General features: G+C 40.2%; 1 protein-coding gene across 2 annotated transcripts in view; it reads left to right on the top strand.

The window, feature by feature from the left end:
• The window catches only part of tgfbr3 (transforming growth factor, beta receptor III), an 89,570-nt gene extending 79,984 nt beyond the window's left edge, over positions 1 to 9,586 (top strand). For both annotated transcript variants that reach the window (XM_042005599.1, XM_042005598.1), the window contains exon 17: positions 4,870 to 9,586. In XM_042005599.1, the coding sequence (XP_041861533.1) occupies positions 4,870 to 4,988 (119 nt within the window). In that variant the 3' untranslated portion in view covers positions 4,989 to 9,586. The remainder of the gene's footprint in view (positions 1 to 4,869) is intronic.
• Positions 9,587 to 16,225: the final 6,639 nt, after the last annotated feature.

The following is a 16,225-nucleotide window of genomic DNA, read 5'->3' as shown; positions in this document are numbered from 1 at the left end:
AGCAGCAAGAGCTCTTCTCTTTCCTGCCTTTCAATGTTTTGAGGGCTGCGGGTGGTCAGCAAATATTCACAGCACAATGGCTGGAGACGAGCTGGAAATTCCCTGTGTTGGGTTTAGTGGGCGCTCACAGGAAAAGACACAATCTGTCCATTAGATGCCAAGACCTTCCCAACATCCCCGTTCTGCTGACCCTGACCGACCCCTGGGAGGAAGTGCGCTCCCAGCAGCCTGCTGAGTTCACGGCATAGATCGGCTCTGCTCTGCTTGGCCTCGGTGTTTGACCAGCGATCCGCTGGTCCACTGACCCGCTGCCGGGTGATTGATGTCCATGGATGTCATCCCTAAACACGGGTTCAGATGGTTGGAACAAGTCACTTTTAGAAGTGTTCACTACACAGGATTTTATGTAGCAGTAAATATCAGCTGTAGTGATTCTTATCTTTATCACAATATTTTCCTGGGCTGTTCTTTATTTCAGCTCTGTCGATTTTCAAATGAGGAAAGAAACGTGATACGAGCTTTTCCAAAGATGAATGAATATGTGAACGTTAACCCTTAAAACTTCTTATCATTATTGTGCTATTTTTGTTGTTTTAATATCAAACTGCTTAGAAGCTGAACCCTCTTAAACCCAGTATAAACCAGTCTGTAGCAGCTGGAGCTTTTAATCCCAGTCAGCATGCAGACATGATGTTTCCAGCCTCAGCTTTTAGATTATGAGGCTAAAATGATGTAAAATGAATGTATGAATAGATATAGCAGCATAAAGGTCGACCAGAAGAAGAAAGCAGAATTTATTACTAACAGAACTTTGTAGAAATAACACACAGATCAACAGTGACCAAACCTTTTCTCATCTCATCGTTCTCTCAAGTCTTGGCTTTCAGGGAAAAAAAATATTATTGAAACAAACACACAACAGAAACTATTTCCATGTTTCCACTTTTTCCTCATTTCCAGTTATTCCTGCTACTATTTACCTGCTATCCTCACTAAACCAACTCCAGCTCAGCTGCTTTGTGGCGCCACCGTGCATCAGAAACGTCTTCTTGGCTTTATTCCAGCCATAGAGGAGCATTATTTTTCTTCTTTTCACACACACATAGAACTTTCTGCTCACTGGTTGATCTTTGGCTGCTCCTGATTGGACGTTACCGTCAATCTAAGCTCTCTGATTGGTGGAAAGTCTGACAGGAAGTGGCTTCATCATCATGTCCAGGTCTAAATAGAGGTCTCTTAGCAACATAGTAATAGTGATCTCTTTATGGTGAAAGTGTGATAAGTAATGCTGTTATCATGGATCATTGTGGATTTACCAGATAGAGTCTGAATAAACACGACATTTAGCGGCTGGATTGTAAACCTCCAGGACAGGAAATAAATATCTGGAAACTTTGAGAGAAGTTTGAGATAAAGGCACGTGTCCATTTTAGGTGTGTGTGTGTTTCACTGCACTGGCTGTAATGACCTAATATGGCAGCCTTTACAGGAAACCCAAAGAATGCGGATCCCCCCCCAAAAAGAGAAACTCAAATGTATATTTTAAAGCAGTGTACAGAGTAATGAGTCATCAGATCTAATATAGTCTTATTATCCAGGGGCCTAAAGTTTTTTTTTTTTTTTTTTTTTTACTGTCTGTTTATATTTATTAGATTATCGTTGGAGTTATTCTTTTTTATTTTGATTTAATACCTGATTCTGTATAGAGTAAAGAGTGTAGCTGCTTTACACAGCAACTTCACGCTATATTTATTTGACGGTTTGTGTATTGGCACATGCAGTCGGTGTGTGGTGTACTAGACCTGCAGTAAGAAACCTGCTCTTTGCTTATCTGGTGCAGGAACACACAAGTCATCATATTCAGACCTGTTTTATCTCTTCCATGCAGAGAAAGTTTCACCTGCTCTGGATTTGTGTTTCAATGTGCTAACATAACGTACTTAATCTGAACCACCTCAGAACCACCACAGTCTCTGGAAACTGGACCTAAACCTACAGCTGTAACACGAGATGCTTCCAGAAAAAACTTATGTTCCCAGAGTTTATATCATAAACATTTCAGTACATTCATGTTTGGATTGTCGACTCAGAGGGCTGAGACTGTGCACACGAATCTGAAACCTAGAGGATGGAGGCTTGTTGTCCCTGAGATCTGTTACATCTGCGTTCAGGGTTTTCGTATGCAGAGTGTCTCTGTGGCATAAAAATCTGCATTTATCTCTCCAACCTACAAAGATGGTATTGGAATTGGGAGTAAAGTTTTCTCTGAGAGATGAGGTGAGTCTTTTGTTTTGCAGAGCTTTTGGTCCTGTGAAGGAAAATCTGCTGGCAACTCTGTTCTGCTAAACATTAGCAGGACTATGGGGCCTCGAAGAGGGAAAAAGATGGCCTGTGGAAACATACGCCTGTCATATATGCAAGCACTCACTCAAATAGGCAACTTCTAGCACAAAGTAAACTGTTGATAACCAATCTTTGTATAAGACAGACTGTGTCCTTTCTCTTCATTTATCTACTGGGAACAGAGTTAGAAAGCAAAGTGCAGAATGCAGGATACTGAGGCCAAAATCTCAAATTAAAAACACACTCTGCTTTATTTCCATGCTCTTCACTGTCTGTCAAGAACTCTTTTGGAAAAGCATAAAGCACTTCTATATAACGTTCATTTGAGCTTCAGTTCAAGAGAGTTTACAATATAAAATGCTTATTTAGACGTGAAACAATAAACCACTGGTTTGAGCTTCAGTCACTGGGCTCTGTTGTTTGTTCTGCTTCATCTACTCAAGCAACGATAATTGATTCCAGAAAACAAAGGGAAAAAAACTGAGGTCCCATGAACAGGGACACGTCTTCTCTTCATCTTTAGGAAGGAGTTGAGAAAGATGGTCAGATATGATGTGACCTTCTTTTCTGCTGTCTTGGTGGTGAAAACGGTCCATGACAGATTATTCTTAAACATGCTAAAAAAAAAAACTCCATACAAAGGCTTTCTTATATAACGCTATACACACTCTGTCCTGAAACCATGCTTGGTTCTATGGTAAGATTCTCACCATAAATAATGTATTCTGGCTGAGTCCTGTCATTTAATAGAACCAACGTTAACAACATATAGCCTTTTATTTCTTAAAAAAGGGACAATATGTGGACATGAATGACAATGGCTCTGAATGTTCAAAGTCTCAGGGACCCCCTGTGCACTTTGGGGGAGCCCCTTGGGGGATCCCGGAATCCTGGTTTGGGAAGTACTGCTTTAGGTGATCTACAGAAGTTTTCCAGGCATTTATGTCCCGACCAGGAGGTTTATATTAATCCAGCCACAAAAAGTAGTGTTTATTCAGAGACTATATGGTAAATCCACAGTGATCCATGATAAACACCATTATTTATCACATTTGTGTAATAATCAAAATGGTTTTTATACCCTGAACTGGAAATCATTATTTATGCTTTCATTTCATCATGATTGGATTATTTCAATGGACTATACACCGGTCTTAGCAAAACCTCTCTGGAACGGTTATAAATTGCTGCTGCCAGGCTTCTGACAAAATCCTCCACGTTTTCTCGTGTGGCTCCAATCTTGATGCAACTGCACTGGCTTCCGGTTTATTTCAGAGTGCAAGATTCTTTCTGACCTGGAGATCTCTTCAGGGACAGGCACCAGCCTATAACAGAGGGCTTTTCAAGCCATATTTCCCTAGAAGGTCCCTGAGGTCCTGTGACCAGGGCCTGTTGATGGTGCCCCATGCAAATTTAAAAACTAAAGGTGACAGATCTTTCTGTTCAGCGGTCCCCAGACTCTGGACCTCACTTCTTTTGGACTTGAGATCAGTGGACTCTGTGGGTGCTTTGAAAAGTCAGTTAAAAACACATTTTTTAAAAAATCTGCTTTTTATAAATTTTTTGTTTGTTTTTACATTGTTGGCCCTCGTGAAGCACTTTGTGATTTTATATCTTGAGAGGTGCTATATAAATAGTTTTACTTACTAAAATGAACATAAAATGGAAAGATAAACATATATAGACATAATTAAAAGCATGCACAAAAATAATAATGAAATTATATAAAATAAATAAATTCAACTGAATTCAACTCAAAGTTGTGGATCATCTGCATAACTGGGATAATTGGTGTTACAGTTCTGTAATATTTGACTCAAAGGGAGCATACACAAGTTGAACAGAAGAGGTCGGACGCCTGAGGGACTCCACAAGGCATGGCCTTACCTTACAAGCATATTAATAAAGCCAAGAAGACGTTTCTGATCCCAAAAAGCAGCTGAGCTGGAGTTGGTTTAGTGAGGATAGCAGGTAAATAGTAGCAGGAATAACTGGAAATGAGGAAAAAGTGGAAACATGGAAATAGTTTCTGTTGTGTGTTTGTTTCAATGCCAATATTTTTTCTCCTGAAAGCCAAGACTTGAGAGAACGATGAGATGAGAAAAGGCTTGGTCACTGTTGATCTGTTAATAAATTCTGCTTTCTTCTTCTGGTCGGCCTTTATGCTGCTATATCTATTCATACATCATTTTAGATCATTTTAGCCTCATAATCTGACAGCTGAGGCTGGAAACATTATGCCTGCATGCTGACTGGGATTAAAAGCTCCAGCTTCCACATGCTGGTTTATTTTTAAAAAAACAGGCAGACCTAAAATAGTTTAAAAAAAAAACATGACTTGGAGCTTTAAGGGTAAAACAATGAACTTTCTGGTTACACATGATAAATGGAAAATATGGTGTCTATAATTTGTAGTTTTAACCAGTTCGTTTATCATCTTCCTGCCTGGTTTTAAAGTCTTTCCATTTTCTCTTCTTCCTTTGGTCCAATCCTTGTTGCCCCCTCCCTCTTCTGCTCTGTGTTTAGGTGGGACAGCTGGCAAGCAGCCAGTCCAGAAGCCCCCGCTTGCCTCGGAGAACAGCAGCCAAGCTCCCAGCATCGGCAGCACGCAGAGCACGCCATGCTCCAGCAGCAGCACGGCGTAGCCGAGGACGCCGCCCTGCTGCACCACCTGAGAGGCAGAGAGAGAGACTGGGTAGTCAACCAGAGAAAAAGAAGACACTTCTAGTTTTTGTCTGCAACTGGTGACACTTCCCGTGTGTGCAGACAGATGTTCTGTCTGAATGTTGGTGGGGAGGACCAGATGCAGCCTCACCTCGGCCGTAGGAGACTTTCCTTTAAATCCAAATGCTGCTTTTCTCTGACAACATCCCAGCCTGTTTCCACCTTTAGTAGTTTGATTTATGGAGCACACCAAGCAGGTGTTCTCCATGAGTGAGCAAAGGCATCACGACTGCAGCGATGAGAAAGTAATAATGTTGATGGCTGGATCGTGACACGTTACTTTGAGACACGCAACCCAGAAAGTAATTAAGGATCCGAACAACCACTATTAGAATGAGGACAAATGTGCAGTATGAACGAGTCATCGTCTTGATGCGGAGATGGGCCTTTTAGAGAATGGTGGAGGAAATGAATGTATAGCGGCAGAGCAAACGCCAAAAAATGTGAAAGAAAAATGTGAAAGATGCAGACAGATTTCCATTTTTATAATCATTTAAATCTTTTATAATCAAGTCATGCAAACAAGTAGGAAAATATACTTTAGATACAGCAGTAAACTGGAGTTCTTGGATGGATTTCTTTCTACTAACAGAATGTACACCACCAGCAGACAAATCAGGATTTCAATAAACTCCCTACATTATCATAGATTTTCCTCATTTCTAAACTCTCGTTGACTCCATAATGGATTCATAGCACTCTGTTCGCTAGTTCAGAGATCTGAAGAATGGTGGAAAATGAAATCTGAATATTTGTTGAGTTTCTGCTCCTGGATTTGCGAACATGAGTGGCTCAATGGAAACTAGGATGCCACATTAACAGAGAAAACACCTTGTTCCTTTATTGTCACTGTAAAAAGTTAAGTCAAACTTTAAGATCCATAAACAGCATGGTCCATCATAGTTCCAGCCAGTGTCCCAGACTAAGCTAGCAGTCGCATTTCTAACCAAGTAGATGCCTGAGATAAACCATGAGATTGTTTTTACAAAGGAAAATCTGCATTCAGGAGACTTCTTAGATGCATAGATGTAGGTTCTCTGTGTAGTTTACATCTGATGACATTACATCAGTTTGCATTACGAGACATGAAGTGAGCACTGCAGCTGCCTTTGGGACTAGCTGGACCTCAATCTGCCTCATTCCAGGCAGAATCCACAATATTCTTCTGGTCTTAGTGAAGGGCTGCAATCCCATTTTGAATGTTAAATAATTTCCATGAATCTTTTATGGCGATCAGTAAGGCTACTTTCTCTGTTTAGGAGTTTGGCTCTCGGTTGTGCACTTACTGTGTGATGATGTAGCTCAGAAATCCATCTAGTCCTACTGTGTTCAGATTGGCCATTTACTTACTCACTATTCATCTGTCTTATAATCTTCACCATGTAGAGGCCTCAACAAGTGAGGCACGGCTGATGCATTTTAGACGATACAAGAATATAATGAATATATATTCAGTTTCATAAACAAAAAACAGCACAAGATAGCCACAGCTCTAATATGACCGTTTCTAATCACATATATGAGTAATGTTGCCCACAAAAAGCCATTGGGTATGCCTTAAAGTAAAACCAAAAGGACAAATATGTGTAAAGGAAATCCGTAGAGCCACTGTTGTAGCTAACAGACAGCTATTTCAGTAACTAGCTACACTACAACATATTTAACATCCTTACTGTTTGGACTGAACATGTGAAGTTTCAGTATAGAAAAATAAACTGGTCAGTTTGTGGTTGAGACATGGTTATGCTCAATGAACTTTTTAATTTGTACTGAAAATGCAAATATTAGCATATAATATTTAGCAAACGATGTTAGCATAATCTATGATCTGCATAGCTGCTGGCCCCAGGCCGCAGTGCATGATGTGGCCCAATCTTGTGCACAGTTCATGTGATGAGTTTGTAGTACATTATGAAGCGTATAAAGTTTTTTTTTTTTTTCTGTCCAAATTTCAAACAGCAGCAGAACAATGTCTGACTCACTGTTTTTACTGTAAATGAGTGGACAGTTTGAACACAGTCTTCATGTCCTCCATGTTATTTTCACATTTTAAAATGAGGAGACGTGCTTGAATTCTTCCTAAACACGTGTTACAATAATCGATCATTCTGTCATGTCTGTGTGTAACTTACAATGCTGGATCCACTGTGTGACTAGCCTAGCTTAGCCTAATACGTTACATAGCCAGTTCAGAGGAACGGTTGAACGTTGTTTTAAAGATGGTTTCAGCAGAAAATTCAAAAACACCAAACAGCCAGCCAGAATTTTGTTCAGATAATTAGTGAGTTTGAAATAAAGATGGTTATTTTTTTAAATGACAATAAACCCAAGCATGAGATGGTTAGCTTAGCTTAGCATAAAGACGCGATAGCTGCTCATCCGTCCTGCTTCTTTATTTAAAAAAAAAAAAAAAAAAAGCTCAGTATTTACAGATCACACCTGTCAACATCTCAAAACATTTTCTTTTTAAAATTTTTTTACTTCTCTCTGAGCTGGCTATTATCAGTCTGGACGCTAAGCTAAGCTAATTAGCTTCCATCAGACATGAGCTTTTAACCTCAGCTAACTCTGAGAGAAAGTTAATATGTTTTCTGTAAAAAAATTACTTTTTTGTGAATATTGTAAATATTCAAGACCGTTATGAGGCAGTGAGTGTGAAACTTTCTCTTTATTTGACAGAATTAGCAGTGTGAGGTTAATATTGTTTTTGAAAGTAATAAAATATGATTCAGTGTTGATTGAAAGAATTAACTGAGGCGATATTTGCTGAACATGCTGATAAATCATGGCTTTGCTGACATAAATTGAATTAGTCACATTGGAGATGCTAACTATGAATTATGGCAGCGTCTCTGGATGAAATGATTAACTATGTGAGAATATTCAGCTGTTTTATCAGACAGAATACAAGATTTTTTTTTTATATTTCCTCTATTTTGGGGTCTTTTTAAGAAGGCGAGCAAGCATACGGTGTTTGAATTTCCTTATCCCACTTGTTTTTGTTTAAATCTTGGCACTGACCGTGTTGAATAAGCTGTAGCCAAAACTCATTGTTTCGAACGTATATTTTCTACGAGGCAATGATCGCCCCACCGTCTCAGAAGAATATGAATGTTCATTGAATGTGTGAGTGAGGGTCAATCTGGGGCCTGTTAACTGTGTTTCTGATTAAAAGTAAAAGTTAAAAAAAAAAAAGAATGTTTATTATCTCAAAGTTTTGGATCTTTCTTTACTTTTGTAAACTTGTATAAACCTTTTTACAGAGTATGGATATATTTGTGTAAAAAATATATATTTTAAAAATTATTTACCAGAAAAATTTATTATGTGTTTGTAAGTACTGTGAATTATGGAAAATATGTTTTGGGGACATTTTTTCTCAAATGTCCGTTTTAGTCTTGTGCCATGTTTTTTAAGAGATGATTAAAATGAGGTATTAATAATCATATATATATATATATGATTATTAATACCTCATTTTGTTTTTTTATTGAATGATGTGTCTTTTAAAGCATGCTAAAAGTGTATTATGGATTTCAAACCACACATACTTATTATACATGTGGTATTTGGGTGTCATGCCAGTTTCTGTACTTTGCAATACTGATTCATTATTGAAGATGCTGAATATTGAGTCTTCATTTTTTTTATATATACATAGCAAAACACTGCAGTAAAGAATGTAAATTGGATTTAAGTTTCAAGTTGTGGAGGACAAGCTACTGCAATAAATATAATTCTATGTAATATTACATTAGTAAAGCTGGCTACTCTCGGATCCCTGACTCATTTTAATAATGACTCATATTATCCCCTTTTAACAATGTAAATGTGAAACTAACTTGTTTCCAGCCTCCAGAGTGCTGCAGCCTTTAATAAGCCGTCATATTAAAGCTTTCTGGCCTTCCTGTCGTTTGGGGCTTTCACTTATTGACTGTGGCAAATCTGAATCCCACATGTAATTATCCCTCCCTCCTCTTGTGCTGTGGAGTGGCTGAGTCTCGTGTAATGAGCTGGATCTGATGTTCACATTTAAGACACGTTTGGGGGATATTCCTAAAACTTCAGTGCAGTTCTTCTGTTCAAATGTAGATTTTCTTGCCCAGTGGATGCTGGGAAAACTCCTGCCGTGTCTCCCCTCGTAATGTTATCAGTATGATCAGAAAAGCTGAAATTGGAGCACAAATCCACATCTCTGTTGATTATTATCCTTTTTTTTGCCTGTAAACTACCTCAGATGATTTTGTGAATGTGTTATTTGTGTGTCTGTGCTATAAATTATACTGCATTTATGATTTGAGGGCCCCATCTTTGTTTTCCTGCAGTTAAGATTTAAATTCCGCTGAGATGAAATTAAACACCAGTTCACACCAACCGTGGGTTGTTTTGGGATGTTTGTAAATGTTTTAAACTCAAGTTAGCCGTTATCGCTTCCTTTGTTTATGAAACCTTTTATATGCTGTAAATATGCATGACATTTGTATTCCCGTAATGGCAAATAAAGTTTTTCATGACAATCCTGAAGGCTGCCGCTCTTGTTTGAGGATTTGTGTGTGAATGCAGCATCTTCCCGGCTGTTTGCCTGGGAGTGGGTGTGTGTGGAAACCTACTGTATATGGGTTTAGTTTAGAGGTGTTGGGCTCGGCTCATGGTGATGAAGTCATGACTCGTCTCTGGTGAGCTCATAACATGATACAGACCATGTGGCGGGTAGGGGGTGATCTCTGAGAGGACTTTACCCCCCACCGTCAGCGTCTTTGTTTTTGAATAAGGCTCCTCGGAGACGGCCTTAGGCAGCGCGCCTTAGAGTAAACTCAACTAAAGACGCCATGGGCATAAACCCCAAATCCCTCTGACCCCCTTTTTGTGATATCACAAATGAGCATCTCCTTTTTGTGTCAGTCTACTAGGTCCTTGTGTCCAAATGATGACTAATTTTGGAGTTTTTCAACAAACACTTCATCGGTCCCTCGGTTGTGATGTCATTATTTTCATTTCCAGCTTTCCCTCTTTGGTTCCTGGAACACAGTTTTGTTGGTCTGCAGCTAATCCATTTAGTCACGGATTCGTGTGCCCCAGACAATAGTGCTTTTTTTTCCTGTTTCACTGACAGCACTCCAAAAACGGATGATGTGGACTTATGTAGACCAGACCTCGGGTCTAAATTTGATTACTTGAGTTAAGATGTTTTGGCTTTTTGCTGTTGTGCAACATCATGGGGTGCAGAGACCAGATAACAGCTGATCTCCTCACAGAACCTCAGTAGGATTATTGAGTGGTTGCTTTCAATTTGTTCTCAGCAAACATAAAAATGTGATTTCTGTAAGCCATGCAATGACCCATAAGAAGAAGATTCTCTATTTTAAAGGTGGGGGGGCATTGAAGGGGGGAACTCCTGAGGACCTTCTCTGACTCTGGTGTATCAGCCATCCTGTGGTCTGCTGGAGCAGCATCACAGAGAGGGAGAGGAAAAGTTGGACAAAGTCATCAAGAAGTCCAGCTCTGTCCTGGGCTGGTTTCTGGACTCAGTGCTGGAGGCAGGACTAGACCATGAGTCCCACTCCCTGCAGGACGCCCTGTCTGCTCTGGAGAGACAGACTGATCCATCCTGGCTGTGTAAAGGAGAGATACCGCAGGTCTCTCCTCCCGCTGCTGTCACACTTTACAAAGAACACGTAAACTGTCTTTACATGTTTATGTACATATTTATATACTGTACATACTCACCCTGGCAGACCAGATACTGGACATATTATTGTGTGTGTGTGTGTTTGTGTGTGTGTGTGTTCTTGTTTGACATCACCTGTGTGCTTCTGCTTCTTGCACCTGTACTGTTTGCAATTTCAGCTGCTCATTTTTATTATTGATTCATTTCAGTGAGCAGCACTTTAGTTATTCAGTGTTGTTAAAGCAAAACATGGTGATGGATGAAGCTTTACTGATGTCTTTAAGGCTAACTGGGAGGTTTGGCTGGATGGTGGAATCTTCACCTGGTTCTTGTCTTTGCTTACTTAGATGTGCAGAAGGTAATAAGTTAAAGAAAGAAAGAAAGAAAGAAAGAGAAAACTGGCATTTGTGTTTGTATTGCTTCAGAGTATTTGTTCAGTTTGAATCAGTTTATCTGAAATTAAAGCAGAAAATAATCATCTGACTGATCCGACACTGAATACATAAATCGGTCTGACTCACTCAGCTTCACTGATAATCTGTTGTAACAGTCATAGTGTAACCAATTCAATTCAGCTTTATTTGTACAGCAGCAATTCACAAAGACAATTAATTAAAAGATACAGTCCAATGCAGTCCAATTAACTGTAGTCCAGTTATAATCCAATTAAAACAAATAGATTATAAGATCCACTTAGTCCAGTTTATACCAACTATGTCCAAATAAACCAGTTCAGACCGAGCTGAGGAACCCAACGGATTGGATCAGAACTTCTCTTTGATTCAGTCCGCCATCATGAGCGGCACGAGGAGACAGTGGAGAGGAAAATCTCAATCAGGACCAGAACCAGGGAGGAAAATCTCAATCAGGACCAGAACCAGGGAGGATGGTCATCTTCCTGGACCGGTTAGGAGTGGAGAGGACAGGAAAGAGGGGTCAACCAGCAGCAAAACTCTAACCAGGGATTCCAGCTGAGAAAGAAGAAGAGAAACACAAATGGATGGGAGGAGAGCAGAGAGGAGCCCAGTGCATCATGGGACGTCCCCCAGCAGCCTCGGCCAAGCCAGAACTAATATAAGATTTATCAGAAAGGAAAGTTTGAAGATGGTCTTATTGTCATCTTCATGACAATACATATTTTTTTTATTAAAGTTTCTTTATCTTGTAATATAATGGAGACAGAAAAAAATACAGAAATTCACACAAAATGAGAAGGAAGTAACCAGAAAGACTCAAAGTCTGCATACGACTCCAAAGAGAGCCTTTTAGTTTGGGTCTCACTCTCATGAGGTCAGCACCTTTAAGACATCTCTGAGGGACCCATAATCCCTACATGAGGCTACCATTACTCACCGTTCCTCAAGACTCCATACAGCACTGAACAAATGCTCCACAGCACACACACACACACACACACACACACACACACACACACACACACACAGTTGAGTCCAGATTTCTGATTGTATTTTTATTAACACCCAGCATGTGAACATTTACCCAGATCTTCATGGGTTTGGGCTCATTTCAGTCAGTCAAATTAACCCAACTTTATCTCCAGATTTTAACGAGTTTCGGGTATGTGGTCCATTTTCCTCCTGGTGGGGAGGGGGCGTTCTTTTTTCAGCTGTGCTGAAACTGTAGCCCCTGTATGAGGTGTGCTAACTTTAGCCTCACATCACAGCTGGTTATTATCCTGCACAAAAACACGAGTAGTTTCACATTTCTGCCAGAGTCTATGTAGCAGCTCTCATTATGCTGAGTTGCAAATTCTGTTGTGATTGTGACACATTGGTAGTGCATGTGCTTATTATTCACTTTGTTTATTTTTTTTTTCAGAGATTTGAGTCTGGTGTACTGTTCTGGAAAATTCTAAAGTGATTCCAGTTAGAAAAAAGTTGTTCTTCTCATAAAGAAAAAACTAAATCATAACAAGCTTCATGCAGCAGACACACTCCAATCAGGTCATGTTAACATCTACATGCTCATTTTCCCTCATTCCTATAAGCTGGCACACACACACACACACACACACACACACACACACACACACACACACACACACACACACACACACACACTCACATCAGAAACTCTTCTCTCTTACTTTTGACTGATTCGCTGCCACAATCCAAGCTAAAAAACAAAACCTCTCATGACTCTTCATCTGCACTGTTTAGACAAGCTGCTCACAGTTTACGTTCATTTTTCAGACCAAGGATAAAATAAATACAAAAAAGACAAACAGCTTTAAATAATCCCTGTTAAAAGGCTAAATTAGACTCATCACATAAAGATGAATTAATCCAGATTATCTTGAGTTTACACCTTCCATCTCCCAGAAGTCTGACCCAACAGCTTCCTGTGAAAGTGGGTCTGAGTGGGGAGTTTATATTCCTGCTGCTGTGGTTAAAAGTCGCAATGTTTCAGGCGCACGAGGCTCGTGCACATTTACACTTGACCAACTTGTGGCCTAAACCTCAAAGTGACTCTAACCGCTCTGACAGGATGTTTTTAATCCATAAAACACACAAACAGATTAGAATCCTAAACCATGATGTGTCCTGCTTGTGTTCAGTCCTGATCAATCCAGGGCGAGGTGATGGCCGCACAAACAAACCGATTCATTCTGTTTCCTTATGTCTCTATAAAAATATCAATGCAGAGAGAAAAAATAGATTCCAGAGAGAGTTTTAAACTCAGAATGTGTAGTCACAGAAAGCTGGATGGAGGCTGTTTTCACCATGAGGACCTTTTACTTTGCTCATTTGGGTTTTTGCCAACACAAGCATATCATCTGTGGTGCAGAAGACACTTATTCTGCATCTGCTGCACAATTAGCTGCTACGCTCTTCTCCTTTTAATCCAAAATTTATAAAGAATAAGCAACATTTATGCAGCTACATTTCTAATAAAGTACTTGGCCCTGAATGGTGATGCGTCTCGTTGATCCAATAGGAAAAGATCTAAAGTCAATAAAATCAAAATTTCCCCTGAGTCAGAGTCTCCTCAGGCCACTGAAGCAGGCAATAAATGAATAAAAGAATAAATCTGTAGTAAAAACACTGAGCAAACCGTTTCTAAACTGGTTTCTAGGGAACGGAAAATCAAAGGTGGAGTGTTTAATTTCAATGTGCATTCATGAATTTATATCTTTTAGTGAAAGATCTACTAGTTATCTTCAAGAGAAAGGAGGAAAGCACTGGTCAGAAATGGGATGCAGGATCTAAAATCTGGTTCCCTCCTCTGGGACGTATTCCCGGAACATGAGCTCTGCTAAGTTTTCCTTTAACTTTCCTGAAAAACACAGTTTCCCTCACTGCCAGGGCACACGAGAGTGATGAGAGAAGGCCAGACTCTATTAAGATCTGTTTTTCCATCCAGGATCCTGAACGGAGACCCACCTCCATGGGCCTCCAGAGTTCAAACCTACTACTACAACCAAACTAAATAAGCCAGCTCCAAGTACCCACTTCTAACTACAACCAGATGTCTGCCTTCTGCTAATAACCAGAGAAAACACACACCTTTCATACGATTGGTGCAGCGGTCGCCCCAGCTGATCAGTGGAAGCTGTCATCCAGAAACCAGATGTGCAGACTGCGTGTAGAAATTATGCTCAGAGCCTGAGGCAGTGGTGGAGCGCTGCTGGTGACACCAACACAAAGACCAGGCCAAACCCTTCAAGATGCACTCAAACAACCATTACAGAAAATGTTCATATATAGATACATATACATATGTACAAGAAAAGCCAGGATTCCTACATAAACTGGTTATAAAGTACAGTTTGATCTCAATTAAAATCACAATAATTAACAAAAACAGTTTTTTTTAATTAATATCACATAAACAATGTAAAGTGTGTGAGAGATGTGGAATGACCACATGAGTTTCCCCTGATATCACACAGACAATGATATGTTTTTACTGAACCCAACATGTAGCATTAACAGTTTAGGGTGGAAAAAGTGTGCTAATGACTTCTCCAAGAGCTAATAAGTCAGGAGGCAGCCAACCTAGAGTCTAATCAGTGTAATCAGGTTGGAGGTGTTGGTTAAAGCTTCCCTGCCCTCTAAAGAACACACACCGTTTTCTCAAGAAGCATTGCCTGATGTAAACCACGCCTCACACAGGAGCTCCCAGAAGACCTACGATGGAAAATAGCTGACTTGCATGAAGCTGTTTCAGGGTTACAAAAATACCCCTAAAAACCTTGATGCTCTTCAGTCCAGGCTGTGAAGTGTGGTGTAGAGGGCTCCATGGTGTGCCGCTCCATGGTCTGGGTGGATTGCTATTATCAACATAAAAATGAATTCATAAATTTATTGAGATATTTAGCAGGAGATTTTAAAGCCATCTGTCCACCAGCTAAAGCTCAGCAGAGAACAGGTGATGCAGGACAACAAAAAATCAACAACAGAAACAGCCTTCTGTAGCAGCCCAGTCAGAGTCCTGATCCTCATCCTGACGGAGATGCTGTGCTATGGCCTCCAGACAGCGATTCACACCAACATCCCAACACTAACGCTGAACTGAAACAGTTTTATTAAGCGTAAAGGTAAAAAATTCCTCCTGATTGTTCTGCAGGTCTGTTCCAGAACGCAGGTTCAATTAACGGAGTCTAAAAGGAAACTCTGTCGTAACTTGCTCTGAGCTGCGTTTTAGGTTCCAGAGGCCTCATTCATGAAGCTGGTGTAGGTAGAAAAACCGGCGTACGCCAAATATAGTTGACTTTTGGGATTTATGAAAAACAAACTTGACAGGAGAATGTTCCTACCTCCACACAAACTCTGACCCAGGCGTATGCACAAAATCTGGGAAAACGGATAACTGCAACACCAACAGTACAGAAATGACGAGGTGGAGAGTCTGCTGCCAACATTTACCAGTCGGTAAAAGAAAATGCGAAAAGAAAGCTTTGGTCATTTATTCTGAGATCCAGCAGAGTGGAACAGACTGGAGGTCTAGAAATGATGCAATGCTTATGAAACAGACAAGAGGTGGATTTCCTTTATTTATTTATTCTAACACAATGGTTTTTATAATTATTGTCCCAATTTCCGTCAAGATGGTCGCTATTTCCTGCATTTCCTTGGCCACCTGGTTAACAGCAGTGATGGTGTCCCTCTGCACCAGGACTTCCTCTGAGGACAGGGCTGCCGTTGGTGCTGGGTGGAGCCTCTGGCCTCACCCTCTCCAATCACAGCTGCAGCACAGCCGACCCAGTTGGAACACCCAGGAACTAGAAAGAAATATTATTTAACACAAAATAAAATGCTACCAATCTCAGATGTATCTGTACATATTTATTTTATACATTAAAACTACCTTACTGTCATTTAGCAGACGCTTTTCTCCAAAACGACTTACAGTGGGCTGTAGTGTCTTGCCTAAGGCCCCAGCTGGAAGGTGTTACTGTTCACCCCTGTGGGATTCGAACTTCGAACTCCTGCATGACAGACAGATGATCTACTGGCTGAGATAACC

The sequence above is a fragment of the Melanotaenia boesemani genome, chromosome 14 (assembly GCF_017639745.1).
Source record: "Melanotaenia boesemani isolate fMelBoe1 chromosome 14, fMelBoe1.pri, whole genome shotgun sequence".
Classification (NCBI taxonomy): Eukaryota; Metazoa; Chordata; class Actinopteri; order Atheriniformes; family Melanotaeniidae; genus Melanotaenia; species Melanotaenia boesemani.
This window is presented reverse-complemented; position numbering and strand designations above follow the sequence as displayed.